The sequence below is a fragment of the Falco cherrug genome, chromosome 10 (genome assembly GCF_023634085.1).
Source record: "Falco cherrug isolate bFalChe1 chromosome 10, bFalChe1.pri, whole genome shotgun sequence".
NCBI classification, from domain to species: Eukaryota; Metazoa; Chordata; class Aves; order Falconiformes; family Falconidae; genus Falco; species Falco cherrug.
The window spans coordinates 8189594-8213376 of record NC_073706.1 but is presented as its reverse complement, the minus strand read 5'-3'; the positions used below and the strand labels follow the sequence as shown (position 1 = coordinate 8213376).

General features: G+C 38.8%; 1 protein-coding gene across 6 annotated transcripts in view; it reads left to right on the top strand.

The window, feature by feature from the left end:
• The window catches only part of RIPOR3 (RIPOR family member 3), a 58122-nt gene that overhangs the window by 11035 nt on the left and 23304 nt on the right, over nt 1–23783 (top strand). For 5 of the 6 annotated variants that reach the window (XR_008734320.1, XM_027813505.2, XM_055723106.1 and 2 more), the window contains 9 exons: nt 11076–11204; nt 15188–15334; nt 18563–18641; nt 19395–19418; nt 19547–19600; nt 20370–20519; nt 21141–21204; nt 21603–21646; nt 22321–22446. Coding sequence is in view for 5 of the 6 variants with exons in the window: in XM_027813505.2 (XP_027669306.1) it covers nt 11104–11204; nt 15188–15334; nt 18563–18641; nt 19395–19418; nt 19547–19600; nt 20370–20519; nt 21141–21204; nt 21603–21646; nt 22321–22446 (789 nt within the window). In the remaining variant the exon portion in view is untranslated. Of the gene's footprint in view, nt 1–9764; nt 9785–11075; nt 11205–15187; nt 15335–18562; nt 18642–19394; nt 19419–19546; nt 19601–20369; nt 20520–21140; nt 21205–21602; nt 21647–22320; nt 22447–23783 lie in introns of those variants that run through there. The other variant, XM_055723107.1, reaches the window with a different exon arrangement.

The following is a 23783-nucleotide window of genomic DNA, read 5'->3' as shown; positions in this document are numbered from 1 at the left end:
TTTTTTCCTTGTTTACAAATTTCAGTTGCATTAGAGATATAATTTTCTAGTCTTGCTAGAAATATTTCTGATTTAAGAAGTAAGTGTTTAAGAAAACATTAAATTTTTAACCATTAATGAATGTGGAAAGGGAGTTTTCACATGCCCAAATAGATTCTATTTGCTGACTGTGAAATATTTGAATTAAATAGCAGTTACAAAAACAGGCCTGAAGAAAGGAAGTTTATAAAGGCCATGGCAGATCTGCAATCAGTTATTCTGATGGAAGGCATCACCACTGTCCTTTAGAGATGTGTTGTCAGAACTGTTTGTGTAAGCTCTTCCTACCCAACTTCCAGGGAAATAACTGCTTTAGAAAAAACACTTAAAATGGTAGCCTTTGTTAAGCTATCTTTTTCAGGCCAAGACAGTTTTAAGGGGCACTCCATGGAGTAATGATCATTGTGGATTTTGTAGTCTTTCCTCGGCAAACTACATCTAGAAGTCAGTGCACAAGACGTCTCTTCTGATTTTATGATTTCCAAGAGAGTATTGCTGTAATTCTGTTTAGGCTTGAAATAATCCAAACTAGGCAGAACTAGACTGACAAAACTTGAATACCTGGTTTAAAAGTAAATGTTGTCCATTTTAGACTGCATTTTGCTTAACTGCTCACTTCCCCACATGTATCCTAACATACATTAGTCTTTAAGCTGTTTCCAAAGTCATCTCTTTTTGAATGTTTAAGAAGCAATTAGTTCCATTTTGTTTTGTTTGGACAGTTTGCAATTAAGCATTCTTTCAAGTGGGCTTTATTTAGCTAATTCCATCACAAAAATAAGCTCTAAGGGGACGAAGAGAAGTTCAAGCTAGCCAATGTTTATTTTTATTATTAATAATTTATATTATGGTAGTCCCTGGGGGAGCTAGGGCCCCACTAATCCCAGTTTCCTCTGCATGTAATGGCTGTGTCTCACAAAGCCTTACACAGCAGAAGATTCTTTTTTGCTGCTGTTAATTAGTGCAAGGGACCCGCTCTGTATTGCAAGGCAGTGTATTGATGAAGAGCATTTAAAGACAAATCAACAATAATTTTTTAAAGAAGCTTAAGCCAGGAACCAGAGGGAAAATGTGATGCATCTTTTCTATAGAAAGCCATCAGTACTGCATTTTTCCAGTGTAAGCGCCAAATCATGACTACAAAGGTCTTGTTCGTCCTCTCTCTGAAGTTATGGCAATGCCCCCAGTGACTCTGATGGGAGAAAGATTGGGCAGAGAAGCGACGGTCCTAAAAAACCCCATCTATTTCTGACTTAGCAGCAGAAGACACTTTCAAGAACACACTAATAGGCAAAGTTAGTTTCAAAAATTTACATGTTTGGTCAGATTTCTATCAGAAGTTATGGTTTTCACAGCATCTGATCCTAAATAATTGGTCTACTTTATGTTTTATATGTCTTGAAAGAAGTGATTTAGAGTGCTTTCACACCTGCTAAATGCAAAGGAGACACAGAGCCAAATCCTGGACTTCTGTAAATCGATTGATTTGAATAGCAGTTCATTTAAACTGAGGGTCTGGCCTGCTCTCGATGGGAGGGAAACCTGTGCGAGTTAAGTGGATAGAACTGACAGTGGGATGAACAGGGTCACAAAGTTGGAAGTGCCTTGAAGATGGTGTAGCAGTGCAAATTTTCATTGTTGGCAGAATTACCATCCTTTTCCCCTCCACTTATGTGGAAGCACCAGTCTCTTCTGTACTCTTTCCATAATTCCAAATTCAAAATCTAGACAGAAGTTTTCCTGACCTATCTGTTCCATAATCCTGTCCTCATTAGTTCAGTTTAAAGGGGGTAACACATCTGTTTCCAAGTACAGCTGTGTGGTTAGTATGTAGGCCTTTTTTTTTTTTTTTGCTCCGTACAGAAATCACTAGATCTGGCCATTTAAGACACAGATTTTATAGGAGCTGGAGTTGGGCTGTGCAAAGTTCACCTCATTAAAAACAAACCCAAACCAAATAAAAGCAGAGAATAACAGCATAAAAAATACAGGCCATGAATGTCAGAGCACATGTATTAGGAATTGGTAAGAAATGAAGGGGAAAGCACAGATATATCAACACATATTCAAAGGTTCTTGTTTTTTTCCACAAGTTAAGTTTACATGCTTGTGGAGTGTCTACAGAAAGGGAACACTGGTGAAGCACACAGTGTTAGGATTGCTATGACAGCTACCCTAAATTGTTAGAAAACGTAGAGTTCAAGCCTGTGTTAGAAGATACTGAGTAATTTCAGCCTAGATAAAATGTTCAAACACACCAAGTAGTTTTTTTGACACTTCAGCTGTTAGCTGGCCGATAAAAGACATTCTAAATTGTCTTGATTTTGATATCTATTTCTTAAAAAATACACCCTTTTTCATTATCTTAAGATGGGTACTGAGATTCACTAATCAGGAGTGGAAATACTGACTCTGAAAAAACTCAGTCTGTGTCTATTCAGCATTAAAGAAAATACTTTGTTTTAAAACATAAAACTTTTCTCTATCCTATTTCCCTCTTATATGACATTTTGTATACTTTTCGTCTTTTTCCAGTGTTCTTTGGGATACTGATCCTAACTTAGCAACTTCATTATTTCTGTTGCACAAGATTGTTTTGGTAACTTTTATGGGAATAAAACATGGTTGCCATAGGAAGTTGACTTAATGGTTTAGTTCTTGATGAAGGGACAATTTTCTTGATCAGACACCTAAATGACAGACAGTTTCTCCCACTTCAGAAGCATGCCCCAGGACACATACCAGTGATTCACAGACTTCAGTTTTTGAAGATAACAAAGTACATCTCACATAATGTTGCACTTCAGATTTCACTATTACTGGAAGTTTGTCATCTGTTTTGGTTATTATGTATCATTCTCAGCATAATAGTCAAAACATGTAGCTATCCACCATGGTGATTTCTATTGAAGCTTAGACTTGGGGCTTTCCACAACCCTAAGGCTGAGACACAGGACCTTCCTTATTTCCTTCCTTATTTCATACTTGACCTGCAAATGGGCTTTTAAGAGGCTTCTGCATTAGCTGACATATGGAGACAGGGTCACACCTGGTAAGTCTATCTGTAATACACATTCACGCATAGATTGGGGCAAACAAGGAGAATGAGAAATCTATTACAGAAGAATGTTCTTTGGTGTTCCTAATTAAGAAGAAGGAACCTCTCAAGGATGGAATTGGTAGGATTTAGTGCCTTGCTGCCAGGCAAATTTTCCTTTGTCAGAAATGGAAGAGCCAGTTCATCACTTGTAAATTGCTCTCCCTCAGCGCCATCTGCTTCTTCTCTTGTTAGGAATTTGTTTTTAAGTATTCATTATAATGAAGCTAACTGCAGACTCAAATTCTGCCAAAGCTGAAAAAGCTACAAGTCAGGCTAGCGTGTGGAGCCTGCCACATTCCTGAATCTCTGATTCAGGCTTGCAAGTTTGTCATCAAGTTCGAAATTGAAACCAGAGAAGCTAGCAGCAAGCCCTGTGCTCATAAATCAGCTGATAATGGGTGAATTGTTCTGTGCCTTCCCCTGAGAAGGAAAGCAAACTCAATGCAAAAGTGCTCACAGCAACTAGAAGAGCTATGATGTAGGCAAGCATGGAGAAACTACATGTGGCTGTATGAATATGCCACATACTGGCAAAGGAAGTAAACGAGGATTTTGGTTATATGCAATCGCTGATTCTTTTCTTATTACAACATTACCAAAAAGTTACAGTGGGATTTACAGCCAACCTTGATTCCAAGTACCAAATTTCCATGAAAGAAATAGGCATAATACATCAGTGTGTGATCCGTGACAAGGTCTCCTTTGTGCTTCATTTGTTTGATATCTGCTGCCACTAGAGGGAGGTGCAAAATTGACCACAAAATTATGTCTTGAAAAATAGTTTCCAGGTCATTAACTAAGTGCAGGCCAACATTTCTGCCCGGGATTCTACTGGAAATCTGGAATAAATGACTGTTTAATTTCCTCTGGATGTGCACCACTGTCACTGAGAATAGAACTGGGATCTGTATGCTTAGATGCAAACTAATTAGAAATACAGCAACATTTTGAATCACAGGCTTGAAAAACAGGTCATCTTGGACTTGAAAGTTGAGTCCTGTGTTCAAAGACCTGCACTGAAATGGTTACATTAGAGGCACTACCTCCAGCACAGGAGAAGCTATCAGAGGGGACTGTTTATGATATTTAAATTTACTGCTGCACAGGAAACCTGGACTCCAGAACTTCATTTCCAGAAGGTGGCATAAAGCTATAGAAGGGCCTAATGACTAAAGCAATAACTTGGATCAAAGCTGTTTATCTGATTTTCTTTTTATGGCTTGAACACAGCTAGGAGGAAAGTATGTCAAGTATGCAGTATTTAAATATATATTGCAAGAGTTGAATCTGCCTAGATAAAATTTGCAAGAATACCAAAATGAGTTACACACTGAAGCACCATCTTTCTAAATAGTATAAGCTATGAATGTAATTCTTATTAAAAATCAATTGAACTAGCTCCTAAGAGCCCAGATTACTTTTGAAAATGGTATTGTATTCCTGAATCATTTGAGTTTTTCAAAATGCAACCTGGCAGATGTAAGTTTGATGCAAAGTAAAGGGCCCATCTAAAAATCAAACAGATTTAGGCGAAGAAGTTCTGCAGAACACATGTGCAGCTATGTAGAGAAGCAAAATCTTCCACTTGCAGCAAAATTGCTACGTAACTGCTCACATTGCTTAGTCTTACAACAGCAGAAATGTCTGGTGAATATGAGTAGAAGAATGATTGTTCATGGCTCTGTACAGCTACATACAGTGGACTTTACAGCACCATAGCTAAAATTACCTCTTCGGTAGAAGATGGTTTCCTGCGTGGATTGCATTTTTCTGTAAAGAAAGCTGAACAAGTTCAGCTGTCTACATTGTTTTATGCCCATTATAGAAACAAGGCAGGAGAAAGAAATGATCAGGTGAGATGGAAGAGCAGGAAAAGTGCAAGGGAGAAGCAAAATTTACCTCTTTGTGCTTCAGAGACAGATGACAAAAATACTAAAAGGAAAAATTTCGAAAGCTCATCATTGGCCTCCATTACCTCCATTTTCACAAATCTGTTTTACCATATGAAAACAAAATATCAAACATACATTTCCCCTTTCTGTAACCGCAGTGGCTTTTCCCCTGTCTGCGTGGTGGGCTAGTTACAGGTTAGATGTGTTGGTGTGAGACACCAGTTTTAGATAAATGATATCCACAAGTCACAATTCCCAAGTTGAAGTGAAAGTCACAATTCCTAAATTGAAGTGAATTACATATAACCTTTTCAGATTCTGCTGTGGATCCTTTCCACAGGAAGGATTTATCTGAAGAAAGGATCCCTATTTGAGTGTAATGCTGTTTACTGAGATGTAGCATCAAGGGCACTTTCTGTCTCCCTAATTCAAATTACTTTTCTTCTCTAGAAAAATAACCAGAAAATTTTTTCTTAGTTCTGCCAATAACTGTATAAATAGAATGTTTGTCTTAACAATTGCACAAAAAATGCTTAAAATTGAAGGGGTTTTAATCATAAATTTGGAATGTTTATCTAGCAAAGTAGACATTGCTACTGAGGTCAATGGTTTTTCTAAAGAATGCTCAAGAGCAAAGATTAAATACAGTGTGTATTTTCCCAGTGGATTCAAGACTGCTGTACACAAGATGGTCACTTCATTCTTTCTTCAGTCAGCCTTCATTACATCTACCTTTAAGAGTAATTAGGGCTGAGTCATGATGTTATCACATCTCAAGAGTTTCATTAATTTTAATGGTCTGGATTCTTTAGATATCCAATCCTGCAAAGTAATGTGCCAAGGTCTAGAAATTTCCAGCCTGTTCCATGGTACATTGAAATAAAAAAAAGCTTCAGTGGTTCAGGCCCAGATCAGCCCTAAGGCTTTGCTGAAAATGTTTGACAGTATTGTAACAATCTGATTTTTTTTTTTTGACAGTATTGTGGCAATCTGATTTTTTTTCTTTATCAGTGTCATAAAAGACCCAAATGCCATTGTCTGCCGCAAATGTTTTGAAATGGATACCACCCATCATAAGCTTTCAGAAGTGTTAGTTAATTCCATTGTTCCTGACTTTTGAAATAAATGAGGGGAAGAACAATAATTGTGATTACGTCAATGTGATAGAATACAAATGTAGCCCAGTTTGTAAAATCAGCCTTTAAATTTGACTTACGTTAGAAATTTTCTGGTGTAATTATGTTAGGGTTCTCTTTTCATCTATTAAGTGTTTGCAAAATATATTTCTATCAGCTGAAACCCCAATACAGGTGCAATTACAGCAGCCAAACACTTATGGCGGTGGATTTTGTAATAAATTCAGGGAAGTGGAATGAGTAACTTCACACTTTTGACTGGAAGGTTTTTTTGAAACAGCAGATGATTAGTGGGAATCAGAGATCATGTCTGGAGTAAGTCCAGAGAATGTCTCTAAAGTCCCTAAATGTTCTTCTACTTAATTACCACTGATTTTGGTTTCGTACAGTGAAAGTAGAGTTTCAGTAGAAATGGTATAGAACCAATACACTTTAATGGCAAATTTGTTTGGCTGCCGTGGGGCTGAAGTGAATTTTCTGAATGCTTTAAAAAGACATAGATTCTAGGTGGCAACCCTACAATAAAATCTATGTACTCTGCTATGCAGAAATCTACTAACTAAGATGATTCTCTGTATAGGCAGAAATATAAGCCACATATTTTACGGTCAGAGCTGCAGTCCCTCCAATAAAATGTTGAGCACATCTGATACTGAGAAAAGGATTATGTTGTGATAGTACAAAATGAAATCGACTCTGTTCAGCTTCCACAACTAGAAGATAGAATGGCTCTATTGCCCTTCCAAGTAAAGCTAATGTAATATTTACAAATAAAAATAATAATAGTCTAAAAATGTAAGGAGAAAGTTAGCATCAGGTGGTCAGAGGAATTGTCATGATCAGACAATGTATCCAGAATCACAAACATGATCCTAAGACGTTAAGTGATTGACATTTGATAGTTTGTGTTCAGTCATTGTGTTAATTTCCTATAGTGACTAATAATTTACTTCCATTTCAAACTGGCTTTTATTTTGTTAGTCAGCTGCTGCTTGCCAAAGCCAGTGAACAGCGGGCACTGGCATACTAGTGAGATATGTAGCCCCTTGTTGACTGGGCTGTCAGCTCGATGTGTGTGTCCACAATTAGCTGAAGGAAACAGAAGTCGGTACAATTTTTGCAGACACAGAACTAGAAGTAAGTGTGTGTCTCCTATAACCAACTGGTCGTTCACAACTGGAACATTATAAATTGTAAGGAAACATGAATACCTTACTTCAGCAACAGTTCATCAAGTTCAAGAGAACCTCTTGGAGGTACTAAAAGAAAAACATGGCTACTAATTTAAAGTTCAAACACAAGCAGAAATATTTTGCAAGAAGTCAGTGAGTCATATTTTCCTCATAAAATTTTTGAAACCATTGTGCCCAGAAACAATTAAATATGTGACTAGGGCTGGAAAAGTTTAGCCGTAAACACAAACAGACACCCGTTTTTTGTTTGTAGAGGATGAAGGTCATTCGACTTGAGGAATATCCTAATACTAACAGAGACGAAGCAGAACATGCAGTTTGAGTGTACTCACTGCTGATTAGAACCTCACATGTTTGGCCCGGCATGCCTGGATACTTGGTAACACTGAAGGTTAAATGCTAATAGTCTATTATGGCAAATCATTGAAACAAGGATAAACAAACATACTCTGATTTGAAAAAAATACTCTTTTGATTTATATTAAAAATACATTTCTGAGACATGAAGTCTTAAATCTTACAAAATTGCACCATTAAAATGCTCGAGACGATTAGTACCTGGCAGTTTGGAGGTCTGTGTAAGACTCAAGCTTTGTAAGACTGTTCAAGACTCCATGTTTTTTTCCAGTAGTTTGGTGTTTCTATTGCCCCTGGCAATAGACTCCTTCAGTTTGGCCCAATATTTTTGCGCTCCACATATGCCAGCCCCTAGCTAGCTACTGTATTCACATTCTGTGCTTTTTGGGAAGATTAAAAGAGAGGAAGTTCCTCTGCTCCCCAGGGTATAATACCTGTATTTGTGAGATTTGGAGACATTGGCCTACACAGCAGAGGTTACAGGTAGGAAGACAGATCTGAACTCAGCGTGTCGGGGGTCCTTATCTGATTTATTTCTAGCCTAAAGGGAAAGTTGAATCTGAGATGAGCCCAGATGCTTTTTCTCAGGAGCAGTTGTAATGTAGCTCAGCACTTTTATACAGACACTCTGGCTAGCAAACCCCTCTGTTTAAACAACTGCATTTATAAATCTTCCTTACAAATAAAATGTTGTCTTGACATCCTACTTACAGTCTTCTATTCAGAAGTGTGAAATGAGCTGTAAGATTTGTAGGTCGCTACGAAAAATATATATGCAGGGTTGTACCAAGTGGTATTTGACTGTCGACATTATTTCAAAGGCAGAAAGATAACCCCCTTTAATGGTGCTTTCCTAACATTATTTAAATTCTCTTCATTCTTATAAGAGGGAACTGTGAAAATATGCTTGTGAATTGCTTTTGAATGTAGCTATGCGTTACAGCAGAGCATGACACGGTCAGTGGCCTTGAGGACTGAGATTTGTGCAGTTAAACAAAACAAATGACCCATGAGAATTTTTAAGTGCTTATGGCTATGAGCAAGTGAGGTCCAATTCATGTCCCATTTCTACTAATTTGCAACAGCCTATCTTCTTGAAGACCAGGATTATATTTATGAAAACACATGTGGGAGAAGAATCACGTCTAGGCAACTTAAGCAATTCCTTTCTTTCACCAGCTGAGTTTTGGGGCTCTGTACGTTCCCAACTTAATTCTTCACATCTAGAATACAGTATCACAGATTTTTACTTTGGGAGTCTTCTCATCGTTTCCCACTTTCTGTTCCCTCTGAAGGGTCTGCCTGTTTTTGTTTGCTTCATGTCTATACGATTCAAAGGCTTTCAGTCTCATGCTATGCAGACTTTAGGAGTCCTGTAAAATTAGACAAGTTTTTCCTGCACTTTCTTCTTCCCTTTTACTCATGAACTAACTTTCCTAGGTTAGAGAGTGGAAGAATAGATCCTGGGAATCTAGCTTAGCCTTGATGAGGGATGTGGTCAATAACCATGAGGCTATTCCTTTTGTTTCTTCTGTGAACAGCTTGTTACACAATTACATTTTTCAGTAAGTTGCTTAGTTTTTTTCAGTCTAATGATCTTTTTGATGGGATGACTGTTCACAGTCTTATAAACATCTGCAAACTAGAGGAAAGAATAGAAAATATTTTGAAACTTTAGCTGTGATATTATGCAAGTACAGTCTCTGATTGAAGGTGTTAAGGAGGCATCTTTTCAAAGCAAGAGAACGTAAGTGCTGTACAGTTTGATTAAATGATCATTAAGGTGCACCTATTTTTTTCCACGTAACAGATTTCTGTTGGTACTACTGAAGCTATGGAGTCATGTGGACTTCGATGCACTGAGATTCCAAATACCTAGCCATGCCCAACAGCTCTTCTGACAAATCAGTTAGCTTGCAAAGCAGGTAGTTGTTTAGCTCTGATTCATGATTTTCACATCTTTTTCTAAATCTTTTGCCTGTTTTTTGCAGATCTATTCATGAGCTTGGCACAGCCTGTTTAACAGGCAAAGACATGGGAGTGTTAGACCTCAGCCCAGGGAACTGAGTGAGTGGCTTCTAATGAAATAGTCAGAGCTCACTGCAGGATCTCTGCCTGTGGAAATCCACGTCAACTTTCCTTACTGCTTTAGTAGATAGCGGTACCTAAAGCATAGTCACTTACAGTAATTCCCTGTACTTGTAGACTAGGCCAGAATTAGCAAAGCACTCTCAAATCTCACTTCTCTTGGGAAGTATTTTTAGCCATTCAGTGCTTTATATGCAGTCTGGAAGAGCATTGAGTTAGGTTGCTCTCCAAGTTAGTGGCAGAGCCAGGAAAAGAGTCTTATCTTGACATTTCTGGGCTTCTAGTCTAACTAATTCTAGCCATGCTGGTGGGATAAGGTCAGACATAGGGGTTGAGTGCAGATGTTTCTTTATAGTATCTACTCTGATAGATGAAGAGCTCACTGTTCTTCAGAGCACATTCTGTAATGTAGGACAAACTTTGCGTGGAGCATGTAGTGCTGTTTATTGGAGTTTGTACTTCTCTCTACAAATAGATACTCCAGCTTTTTGTTTTACTCAGTTTTACTCAGTTGTGATGTTTACATTACACCAGCTTGACAGGGGAAGGAAGGGAATTTTTCTGTATATTAACTGTCTGGGTGATTTTCTACAGCTGCTTTGAAGGATATGTCTGTTACTTACATTGTAACTTGGATTCTATAGACATATGGCAGAGAACACAATTCTCCAGAAAGCAAAAGAGTTTGACTGATGGAAAACAGAAGAGAGCAATCCAAAAGAAATCCAGCCAGAGGAGGAGCATGAACCTGAAATTTACTGTTGAAACCAGACTTGTGCCTTGGGCTTAAGTGCCACGCTCAGCCAATTTTACCATTGACTTCAGTGTGGCTCTGCACAGATGCAAGGAACTGCTTTTTGGACCTCACTAAGTCTGGAGTTTAAGTATTGTTCTGGCATCCACACTGATCTGGAAATACACCGGTTGGCCTGAACTCCTTAAGCAGTGGGACAATTACAGGGTTCTTAAAAAAATCAGAAACGTAGAGCGCCTGTGAATTGAGGCTATTTTGGCTTTTGCATAGTGAGTTTGTAAAATCAATCAGAAACTGAAGAGGGCATGAGAGATTTCATTTTAGAATGCTCAGTCCCTTATTAATTGTATTGTAGATGGCAACAGAGGAAACGTGTATAGCAGACAAGTCTTTTTTTCTATTTAATCTACTGTCTGTTGTTCTGACTTTCCAATTCCATGGAACTCAGCACTTGCAGCAACAGAAACCTGAACTGCCAAGAAGGTTTTGACTCATCTGTTTTTCTGTTTATTTCAGAAGCTGATACTCTTACTGACTGGCAATCATGTCGGTCAAACTCACATTTGTCTCTCCTGGTGATGGGGGTGGTATCAGCAGGAGCTGCTCCTTCACTGGATTCAGCACTGTGCAAAGCAGAAAGTTAGCGTAAGTAACTCAAAAACTAAAGCACCTGATCATTTGGGCAACGGACGTTAGGTACTGTGAATGTATTTTTTAACCTAAGCATCTATGTGTAGAAGCCGTTCCTTGATTTTTGTCTTAAAACTATTGAGTTCATGGGTCATGGTCATGGTTCACTGATAAACAGCTATACTTCACACCATACTATCTTACTGCTGTATACATTGTACTTTCAGAGATGGCTGGATTTCAGCAGTTATGTGTCAGGCTGTTAAGAGCATCCATTTCTTCTAGAAAAATGAAGGGCTGTGACCCTTCCTGCTAGCAGCCTGGTAGTAACTGATGTTTTCTGACTAAAACCTTCTGAATAGTTATGGTAATTAAAAATTTGATAGATCTTTAAAAAGATGGGGCTGTTAGGGGTGAATCCTGGCAAAATATGTAACTGAACACAACTCATGTTCTCCTGGAGTCGTTTAAGCAGAGCAGCATTACATGAGATGAAGGGCTGCGTTCGGCAGTGCCACAAAAGAGGCAGGGAGGGATGCAAACAGGCCAAGAAGGCCACCGCAAATTCACTGTTATCAGCAACAGGTCTATAGTATAGCCAAGGCTGCAGTCCAGTCTTTCAGTCTTCAGTTGAGCGCCCTAACTGCTAAACCATCCCGCACTGTTTTTCCCTTTTTGCTTATCATAAGTTGTTGTGTAGCATTGCTCTATGTAGATAACTGTGCAGCTTTTCCACTGGAAGTGCTATTACTTGTTTTCTGAATTTAGTGATCCCTGTATAGCCTGTCAAGTGCTTTTAGAAGATATGATATATAAATGGAAAATTAATATAATCTCTGACTTCCAGTGCATGTTAGAATAATAACAAAGTGAATAAATTAGCTGCATAGTATAGAAGTATTGGAAAGTATGCCTCTAAAAGTATTGTACTCAAAAAAATCCTATTGTGTATTAGTAAAATACCTGACTCATGTCATAAAACATCTTTCCAAAGACCCAAATGACTGAAATAACCTTTTAGTTAAACACAGCTTGGTAAATTATGAGCAAAAATGAAATTCTAGCATGATTGTGATGTAATAAAGAAGTCTTCACATTTGAATAAATAGATCTGTTGTGGAAGCTGAAAAATAATATTACACCTAGCAAAGACTGGACATCTGAAATCAAACCAATCACTAAGATCTTGAGAAAAATACTATCAATACATTATATAAACAAACTTGAGCTCAAGTACATAGTGGGAGTTCTAGCAGGAGAAGGATCTAGCAGGAAAAGTGTTGAACAGCTGTTTTTCCAACAAAGGCACAGTCCAGCAGAGTAAGAATGCTCCAAACAGAAGAGTTCATATATCCCTTAAGATTATTCTGTTACTTTTAGCTGCAAAGGTTTTATAACCAAATGTCTCTATGCATTTTTTATGATGTTGCTTTTCATTATTAGTTTAGACAGACTGCTTTGTTCAGGAATCACTGCAATAAGGAAAATTTGTGTACTAGATACTCCGTCACAGCCCAATGAATACCGGAGAGCCTTCCCCCAGCGTAGTGAAGAAATTTTTTAATCACCCTTTCCTAACTTATCTCTCCCTCAGGCACTGTTGCAAAACACAGCAGGAGATTGCAGGGGCCCTATGCAAGGTCTATCCAAAAGATGACACACAAATCAGGTCCACATGGAGATTCTTAAGCAGTTGCTAAATATACTTTTGCATTTCTTTAGCAACTTCCTTTGGAGGCTCTCAGTCAGACACACTATTTCATTTTTCCTCACAATGGTCTCCAAAGGAAGTAAATATTATTAGTTATCTGTAAAGTAGGAAATCTGATACTTAAATTATGAAGTTCACAGGGGAAAGCAGCAACATAGCATCTAGCTTTTAGCTACTGTCCCTAAAGACCCATGTCAGTTACTTAGCTTTTCTATTAAATGTATACAAATGGGATTCTTAACATCAGAGCACTGAGTACATATGGGCTACATCAGATAGCAGAGATACTGAGGAAAACCGCGGGTTTTAAATCCCAGCCTATCTATATGCAGTGCTTAGATGCTATACTTTCAACTGAAGGGAAATTATTTCCCGAGTTAAGGATTTGCTGTCCAAAACTCTGAAGGTAAATACCAAAGTCCACTCCTTTCCAAAAATAAACAAAGCCTAGGAGTAATTTGGGCTTTTTAATTTCAAGAGGTAGAATTATCTTCTATCTTCCCCGTGGTATCTTGCTAATTAGAATACTCATCTAAAGCATGGGACTGGATGCTATTTCCTTCTTTCCATGAAAGAATTTTAAGTGTTGATCCTTCAAGGAGATTCTTTCAACTGCTCGACTGTTGGCTAGACTGTCCCTTCCAGTGTTATTCCTGTTGAAACCCTCTCACTTTGCATGCAATACTCAAAAATACATTGTAGGTTTCTAATTTAACAGTTATGGTCCTTGTTATAGGTGACCTGAGCTCCAAATGATTTGGTTAATTAATACTTTACATTAAGCCATCATAAAAAACCCTAAGATAATCATTAGGGTGAAGAAATAAAATATCCAGGAACGTTTAGCAACATGTAATTTTATCAGATTTTTTGTAGATTATAAATTTTAAAATGGAATTAAGTAGAAATTTAGCACCAGGATAAATAATGTAGTTACTCAAAGAGTTTCTATAATAGGGCTTGAACAGTTCTCAGGTGTGCTGGGCCTAGGATTTAATCAGCAAGCTTAATAATCTCTTTAGGCCTCCAGTCACATGCCTAGAACTTAAAACAGCCAGTGGCTTAGTGTTAAGCCTGTTGAAGTTCATCATTTCTCCAGGTGAGCTGAATTTAGGATGAGATTGTGCTGGAAGGTGGAAGGCTTCTCTGAAAGCAACTGCTTGGCTTGGTGGAATGGGAAGCTGCTTTAGATATTTTTATTTTAGAGGCTTGATTTATAGGGAGTATTAACAAAGCCAGATCAGGGAGCCCCAAGACTTAGAGGAGTGTACAGACAGAGGTAAGCCGGGCAGGAATCTGACAGTATGAAAGAACCATTTGCAGAGAGCTCATTTTCTGGTTTGAATGTTGTAGATTATGTATATAAAACTAATGGCTTGGGGTATTCTAGCTCTTTAGGTTAGCACAAAAAGTCCTGTGAATGGGACTTCTGTTAGAAACAATATTTAGTGTAGGTTTTGCAGTTGCTTTTAAAAGCAAGTGAGGTGTTAGACACTGAAAAAACACCTTGATAATTGTATCTTGTATGCAGTCTGGGTTTGGTAGCTTGCTTTTCTAAAATGTGGTAGGGCTCTAAGCCATCATTTAAATGGACGGTGAATGCAGGCAAAGAAATAGCTATTTCTAAAGGCTTTTTATGTGAGCTTTATCTGTTAGACCTTGAGCAGGTCGAAAGTTTGTTGCATCGTTTTCCTGAATTGCAGGTGAGAGTCAGAATGAGATGTCCTTGTCCTGCAGCATGGCTTACTTGACTAGGTCTGTAGCTGACCCAGCAGCTGGTGTGAATGTGCACACAGAAACAGGGCCTTAGCTAGTTGCTGTGCATGTCTGTTAAGACAATCGCTAGTAGTGCGGACATGAACTTGTTATTAATTTCTTATAAAAATGAGCTTTTCTGTTTCTTGCTCAGTGCCCCCCCCCCCCCCCCCCCCTTCCCAAAGAAATCAGGACCTGCACAATTTTTCTTTATTAAAAAAGGATAAAAGAGAACCACTAGGCTTCTCCAAGTCTGCGTGGAGCTTAGAGAAGGAGATGTTTCTTACTGAAATTATTATTGTTGAAAGTCACAAAAAGCTTGCAACTTTTCTGCACTAGGTATTTAGGGCTGAGCCTTAACTTTCTAATGTTATCTGTTAAAGTATTCTCAAAAAGAGCTTTGTTCTTTTGAGTAAAGTTATATGGAATTGGACATATAACTTGTAGCCTGAAAGCTTTGTGGGTTAGGCATCTCGCTCATCCTAGGTGACGGGTTTTGCATCTTTCCCATATTTCTCTTCTCTTTTTACAGAAAGTCTCTCAGCAGAAGTTCTGTGAGATCAAGAATGTCACTGAAATCCCCCAAGGCTTATAATTCACTACAGAAGGGGGCAGTTATCTGGGGTCCAAAGCCACTGCAGGTGAAGAAAATTTTTGAAGCTTTGAAGAAAGGACTTAAGTAAGGACTTTTTAAAATACTGTGATTTGCCTTGCCTAGTCATGCTGCTTGTCTGCTATCACTGTTCTCTGTCTGGCATCTCTAAACATGGGTAGTGACTTTCCCAGACACTGGCTTGGGACCTTGCAAAACAAGTTTCATTCACTCTCAGACAGTCTGCTTGCAAGCAAAGCACTCTGATGTTTTTGTTTGTTCCTAGTTTGTTACACTTCACTAAAAACATCAGTGACAGGTAGAACTCTGGGGAGATTCTCACTTTCTTGAGGAGCAACTGAACTCCGTTGAGGGAGGGAGGTTTTCAGAGCATGCAGGGTGGCATGCAGGAAGTCTGCAGATCAAGCAGAGACTTGGATAGTGATGGGACAGCCAGACCTGGGGGGTGATTGGCAGAAAGTTTCTGGAGAGGGAACTGGGTGGAGTTTGTTTTGACTCAATAACTGACTTAAAACCAAATCTGAAAGCGAGGGTGTGCCCTACAAGGACACAGTGGGGAGGCTGGTCATAAACTGTTTCTACTCTCCCTATGCTAATTAGAGAACACTTAGAGTTAGATATTCTAGTGGGTTTTTCTTGTTCTTTTCTTTTTTCTCTTTCTTTTAATAGAATTAAATGCTGGAGTTCAAAAGTACTCTTTCATTTCTGGGTGGCATGTTGTAAGGGAAAGGTTTAAGCAGATCCACCTGAAAACTTCAGCTGACTTGAAGTGGTGAAACAGCTGTAGTACAACTCCATCTTTTTATGGCAATATAACTAACATTATCTTGCTTTAAATAAACAGTCTGAAATAGTGCTACATTATGGTTGACTAAACAGTTAATGTTGCATCAGTACAAGCTTGAGTGAAAAGGCTGAAGGCTGATTTTTGTCCATTGTCCCCATGTGGCAGATGTGGGCAGACTTAGAGAGCTGAAAGGATGGGCTAGCAATCTGAATTTAGGATATTCGGGCTTTGAGGGAGCTGTCAGTTCCTCAGAAATTCTAATACTATTCAGTGTTGAAATGGCAAATAAAACATGGGTGAGCTTGCTCTCTTGGTATTATAGACCAGAAAGGAAGTGGTGCTAGGTGCTGTTTGCCTCCATCAGTGACTGAAACAGGCCAACCTTTAGCTGGGTCCTGAATTCTTACTATGTAAAAATACACATCTTAATTGTTACAGTTGATGTTGATAGGTCTACTCTAATGTTGTAGGAACTTTGTTACTTCATTTACACTCTGAAGCTACTATCAGAAGATAAAATACCTTTCTTTAGATCTGTAAACCCTTTAACTCTTTCTGCTGGCATCTCACCAACTTAACGGTTCCTTTATGTATGTTACTGCTGTCCTCAGAATTTTGCTACTGTATTAATTCTGATCATAGTTTGCTTTCTTAAGCAAAGACTAAAAAATGCACTGTAATAATAAATTGTAAACTCAGATGTGTCACATTATTATTCTGATAAAAGACTATAAGTCTTAGCACTAGGAGTATCAGTCAACGTCTTATTAGTGTATTTAGATTTAAAGCAAATAATGAAACCAAATGTTTTTGCAGAGTTTAGAATTTATCAGAGCTTAGGGAGGAGAAGCTATAAAGTGGATCAGAACTTGTTCCCAGTTCTGCCAAAACTAAGGAGCTAGCTAACTGACTGAAGTAACCTACAGAAAACAACTGTATCAAATAGCAATGCAAAGCCCAAATTTTAAGTAGATGCAGACTAAGTCCACTTGGTGCTGGAGTGACTTGAAATTTTAGTACAGAACGTGCTTTATGTCCTATTTCTTTATAGCTATAGAAAATAATTCTTTATTCTGTTTACCATCTGGGTACCATTCCAATAACTCTTTATTCTGTTAATCATCTGGGTACATCAAACTGGCAATTCTAACATACTTAAATCTAAAAGGTAAGTGAATTCTTTTCTGCCACCAGCCTTGGCTACTTCTGCACTGAGCTGTCAATAGGTACATGTAAAGAGCAGACAACTGAATGCTGGAGACACTGGATGTCTTGGGAGAACTGGTTTTGTAACAGTGAGAAAATTAAACGCATCAAAGCAAATGTGAAGAAGTGCAGCTGTCTAAAATTAGGTTATTTTGACTGCTCGGAGACTGTGTCTTATAATGTAGGATTTACCAGGTGATTTTTCTTCCCTTTTAAGCATAAGAGGAAAAAGTTACCTAAGTCTGCAGTGTATTAAAAGCAAAGTTGGAAGAAGATGGTCTCAGCAGAAACAGTTTAAGGTCCTGTGGGATCTCCTAAGGGACAACCCTTGCATGCAAGCAACTCTATAGAAGCCAACTGGCATCAAGTGCTTCACACCTTGCAGAATAATTCTCATTCTGGAAAAAGTAATGGTTACATTAAGAAGTTGTCTAGCATAATAAAAGATGGTATTCAGCTCTGTTTGCTATAACACTGAATGACATGTCCTCTCCCTTACATGTGGAGTACTCCTATGAGCTTGGTTTAGTAGTGCACGTGTTTCGTGTTGCAATTCTTTGATATTGTAAAATAGAGTTGGTTGATGAATTCTTACTCCTCAGTGACTGTAAGAGACTTGCTCAACAAATGAACTGATCCTCTCTACTTTACATAAAAGTTTCCAGAGGACCAAGCAGGAGTAATTAGAGAAATCTGAAAAGGAGATATGAGATGGGTTCTGTGTGTGTTAGAACTTGCTGTTTTCCTCCAACATCCCTCCTTTTCTCTTGACAGTAGAGCTGAAAGTACTACTAAAGGCTTGTTTTATTTTGCCTCGCATTACCAGAATAAAGCCTATCTTTCACTTGAATGGTCTATTTTAGATGAAGGGAAACAAGAAATAGAGAATATCTGAGTGCAGTGTGTACCTGTATATACCTTGGACAGCAGTGGTGGCTTTCTTGAATTGCACTGTAGCATTCCACATCCTGGAGGAGTAAAAACAATTCAGGAGGATTCCTAATATAAAGCATCTTTAAATGTTAGGTAACAGTAACTAGCATCTTCTGGCACCTGTTGTGCACAGATGCTCCTCTAGGAGTGACTTTGAATTTAGGACAAATATTTGTCTATGGAAACGCCCTTTGTCATCTGTTGACCCATATCCCTTTATATAGCCATTTACATCTCTAGAGAGTGAAAGGAGAGAAGCCTTCCTAGTGAAGTAGGTTGCTTTATAACATTCTGCTGAAAAATTCTTTGAGGAGGTGTTACAATGAATGTACCAGAAGAATGTAACACTGGGTTTTCTTCCTCTCCAGTGAATACTTGGAAGCACATCAGGCTGAATTGGATTATCTCTCTGGTCGACATAAAGATACAAAAAGGAACTCCAGATTGGTAAGATATTTTTTATGTTAAATACTTTAATGACCTTATTTTTAAAGTCACAAAAGTAGATGCTTGCTCGCACCTGGGACGCTTGGGGGTTTTCCAGTTAGAGCACTGAGGTGAGGGCCAGCAGGGTATCACAATTGGAAATTTACCAAGCAAGTTAGCTCTAGATGTGAGAATTAAGCTTGGGATTTTTCATTTTCAGTATCCAACAGTGTTCTTCAGATAGTGTTCCTTTATGGGAATGGTATCTCCTTGTATGTTTAGTGATCAGTGTTCATACCTGACTCTGCATGGGACAGAAAAGGTGATAAAGATTGGGCTTTGTTTTCTGTAGTTGGTGAATGTGTCCTTGTAACCTAGATTCTGTCATGTTCACAAGTCCCTAGAAGTACCTTCAGCAACAGTGCTAATGAAAAGACAACTGGCAGAACCAGCTTTGCCTTTCACTTGGGAAATAATATCTAGATTAAAAAAATAAATATCTGAAACTCTCATGTACCATGACCAATATCCAAGTCCTTGTTGTAGCTGGTGGTGAGACTCTTACTGTCTCATTTCAAGCATCTGCAAAAAGCAACCAACCATGAACAGAAAATGAGACTACGTCTAAAAATGTTGGACTGTCTTCTTGTAGTAAGCAATGTATCTTAGTGTAACTTAGAGTTCTCAATAGTGTCTTGCAGTAAGTATGAAAGTGTTGCTAGTACGTACAAATACACGTGCTCTTCTGTTCAGCCTGTGTTATTTCTCTTTTAGGCTTTCTACTATGACCTGGATAAGGTAGGACTATTGAGGATGAGATGAAATGTTACCAATACAGAAAAATGGATGATGTGTCTACTGTGTTACTTAAAGGCATGCTTAAGAAATAATGTCTTCAATCCCCTTCTCTCTCCCCTTTTCAAAAGCAAATCCGCTCTGTGGAGAGATACATCAGGAAACTGGAGTTTCACATAAGCAAGGTAAGGGGGTTTATATCTTATACATGTAAGGCTTACGCTGCTATATAAGCAAATTATCCAAATAGAAAGTACTCTGACTAAAATTAATGTGAAGGGGAATAATGCTGGGTACTTTCTGAAAGCTGTAATTGCTCTTTTTTTACAGAAGGAGATTTTTATTTATTTATTTTCTTGAATGGTTCTATTCAGGCTGAATGTTGGGCGCAACCCAACCTGAGTTTGCCTGCGAAGCCAGTTTGCATACTCTAACAGTTTATTCAGAAAATGCCGCTGTGGGAAGACTTACGTGTTCACCCCCTGCTTCCCACAAGGGGCCAAATGGGCAGTTCTGTAGAGTGCATGTCTGCTCTCGGCCATCTTCTTCCAAAGGAACGAAATCTCTCCTCTGACATGGCTAAAGGTGTAGGTGTTTTATTCTGTATTGAAGGAGTCAGTTTTCTCTTCCCAAGTAATTTTTCCCTGAACAAAGTGTTACTCTGCTCCTTGTCTCCCAGTCTGATAATAGCAGAGGTAACTGTTTTTCAATATCCATGCTTTTTTGCAGGTATGTCTACAAACTGTTGCACTCCAGTCAGTCTGTAAAATGCAGGAGTTGCAGCATTCTGCAGTCCTATGATAGTGGGATTTGGTTTTATGTGGTTTGTGTGTTTTTTGATTTTATTTTTTTTTTGATTTTGCCACCAGGAAAGACTACTGATGTTCTTTTCTAAAACTGGGCCAGTAATGTGTAACTTTTGTTCATTCTTCCCCCACTTCCCAAATCATAAAGGTAGAAGAACTCTATGAAGCTTACTGTATCCAGTGCAGACTACGAGATGGGGCCGCTAATATGAAACATGCCTTTTCCTTGTCTCCTTCCACCAAGGCCTCCAGAGAGAGCCTAGTGGAGCTTTACAAGAACTTCCAAGAATGCACAGAGGTAGGAAATACTACACACATGTAATGAAGACCTGACTGTTCATTAGCAAAAAATGTACTAGGACTTGCTGATGGCGTTTTCTAATGGTGCGGGTTAAAAATTGAACATGTGAATGAAATATAAGTACATAATGTGAACTGGAGCTTGCGAGACAAATACCTTACAGGCAAAGCTCCTGAATTCTGTGCGCTTTTTTGCTCTTGCTCAGCTTGGCTTCATGCATTCATGAAGGCAAGTGAAAAATCTTTTGAATTTCTGCTTTAATACTAGGGTCCATTATGACTTCCACTGGAAGTAATGGGATGAGAACTAAATAATGAATTTTATGTTACCTTTACAAAACAAGTAGTGGAAGGTAACTGACAATGAACTGCTCAAGTAGTTCCACTCTTCTGTGAAGCAGCACCCTGATTTTCTTTCTCAAGAGTAGCATGAATGGACCCTGTATCAACCTCCACTAGTGAAAGTGTCTGTGTGTATATGTGGGCTTTTATTGGTTTTCTTTGGTTTTTTTGTTTGTTTTTTTTTTAAAGAGCCAAAGTCCTTTAAAATGGTGTGTATGGGAAGGTAGCTACTCTGCACTGCTTTTCGGTCATAGTCACTGTTCAGTCTTTCTTCTAGGACATGTGCTTTATAGAAGGGGCGTTGGAGGTCCATTTGGGAGAGTTTCACTTGAAGATGAAAGGTATGTTCCTTTCTAGTTTTCTTCAAGACCCATCAATTGATTTTGTGTTTCCTACGTAGCAATCTGATCTGCTGAGAGTCCATTTATTCAATGTCAGTTGCTTCCACTGGCTTTCTGGATGAGACCCTGACCTGAATTTTGGCAAACTTCTGTTTGCTTCAGTGCTATAAAACAGATCTGCAATGGTAATTTATATCTGAATATAGAAGCTGACAAGCTTTCTTTCCTCAGCTTAATTAAAGTTTGGCCTTCTAAGAGTGTTCGAGGCCGGTCGTATAGCTTCTGCACAGAGTTGAGCACAGGGAGGTGTTAGTGATAGTCGCTATTTATTGCAAGTTGAAGCTTTGGGGGACATCGTAAGAATCTACAAGCATTAAGATTTTTCTTTCTCTTTTCAGGGTTGGTGGGCTTTGCACGTCTTTGCCCAGGGGACCAGTATGAGGTGCAGTATACAGCAATTAATTTTGTCTTTTATTTTACTGTTGTGCATTTGCAGTAGTGGAACAGGAGAGCAAGGGTGCAACATGTAGAAGGCGAGCAGGAAACTGTGATAAGTGTGCACTGTCCTGATGAGACCAGTGCTTTGGCACACTTGCTATTATGTTGGCCTCTGAGACTGGGAGAGGGAAAGGTGTGATTCAAGTGTTATGAAAGGGTTTAAAAGATAGCAGTGATTGTCTATCAAAACCAACCTGTCAGGGCTTTGTCTTCAAAGTTGCCTTGGAATCAAGTAACAGTTGCTGCCTGTTTCTTGGAAGACTGCCCTTGGCATGATTTGTGCGTGTCTTAGTATCTTACTGGGTTAGTCTCCTACTTCTAACAGTTCCGGATGAATTCCAGGGTGCCTTGTGTTTCAGTACCGCTACACTTGCTATTGCAACGTTGTTTTGCAGTTCTTGTAGAATGGGTGGGATGTGTCATTTGGCACCAAGTTAAGGAGTTAAAACCCAGAACCTGAATTCCTGTCTCTGATCTTCTTTATCCAAGTTCCTAAATGTATAGTGCTCAAAGGAATGGCTTTGCTTCTGTGGTACTGGAACAGCGTGAGACCCATGGACTGAAGTGAACATTCTGGGATATGTTAACCGAACATGCTTTTTTCTTTGTGGTTCCTAGGTGTTTGTGCGACTGGGACGCCAAAAATGGAGGTTGAAAGGCAAGATTGAGACTGATGACAGCCAAACATGGGATGAGGAAGAAAAGATTTTCATACCCAATCTCCATGAGAAGTTTGAAATCAAGGTGTGGTGTATAATGGTTGGATTGGAATTAGTGGGATAACAGGTCTTCTGCCATACGACTTACCTGTTAGGTTATCAAGGGCTTCTCAAACTTCTTAAGTAGTTTTCTTTTCCTAGCCATGTAAAAATGGCAGTTAATTGGTTCTGCCTACTGAATGGACATCTACTTCTGTGTTTTCCTCTGCTCTTGGCACTGGTAACTGTATTAGTGCATCTGCTTTCTCACGTTCTGAAGTGTGGTATGTGTGGTTGTTGTGGGGTTTTTTTGTGTTTTTTTTGTTGTTGTTTTGTTAGTCTCTTGGGTTTTTGGCTTTGTATTTTGTTTTGGGTTTTAAGAAACAAAGTCCTAGATCAATGTCTGGGATTTTCAAGGGTAAAGTCTAAATGTGGAGACAAAAAGATGTGTGTGTAGATATTATTTGTATCACCCCTGTGGAATTTTAAGTGCCTGGAGTTCTGTTCTCTATTGAAAAAGAGAAATACATATTTGGAAAACATGTAACTGCTGCACATGTGTAAGTTTTGAATCTGTAGTTCGAACATCCCTTTATCTGGGTGCACTGCAGATTCTTTTGCCATGTTTTACTCCAGAGATGGTCCATATTGGCAAAGAACAATGGCATTTACATGCTGGTACAAACTGTCTGTACTTTATACCCTTATTTAAAGAAGTTTCAGATCTCTAAAGGGCCTCAGAAGAGGTCGTATCCTTAAGAGTAAGGGACTGGTGCTAGTGGCCTGTGATGCGTAGATGACAAGTTATGGGTACCCCTTAGGGGAAGCTTATAGTTTTTGCAGACCTTGTGCAGCTGCCCCTGGCATTGGTTCTGGCACTTCCTTAGCAGGTGGAGTTAATCCTTAAACAGCATTTCCACTGTAGTCTGACATCTCTTCTGGGCTGGACTCTGCAGCATGACTCCTGTCAGCCTAAAAGGAGCTGAGATCGAAGGCTGTGCTGGATCCTATTCTACTAGGAAACTGTGCCAGTGCAGGGTTTCAAGTTTTGGCAGCTGTGTTAGGCAGCTATTGCAATGTTTCCTCCTATCTGGCAGCAAGAACTGGGTTACATAGGAGAGTCTTTTTGGCATCTTGCCAGCATAGCCTTTGGAAATGTGCTTACAATGCATTTTTTGCTGCCACTGCACAATGAAGATCAGGTGAGAGGCTAACTCAGATCCCTGTTTTCCCATAATAGTTGTAAAGATTTGTATTACTTTGTATGACAATGATAGTTTTACTCTTTTTGTCAGCTTATGAAAGTTCACTGACTAATGTTCTCCACACCCTCCTGCTCTTTCCACTTGGTACGTAATAATCTGCCCAGTACAAATACATAGC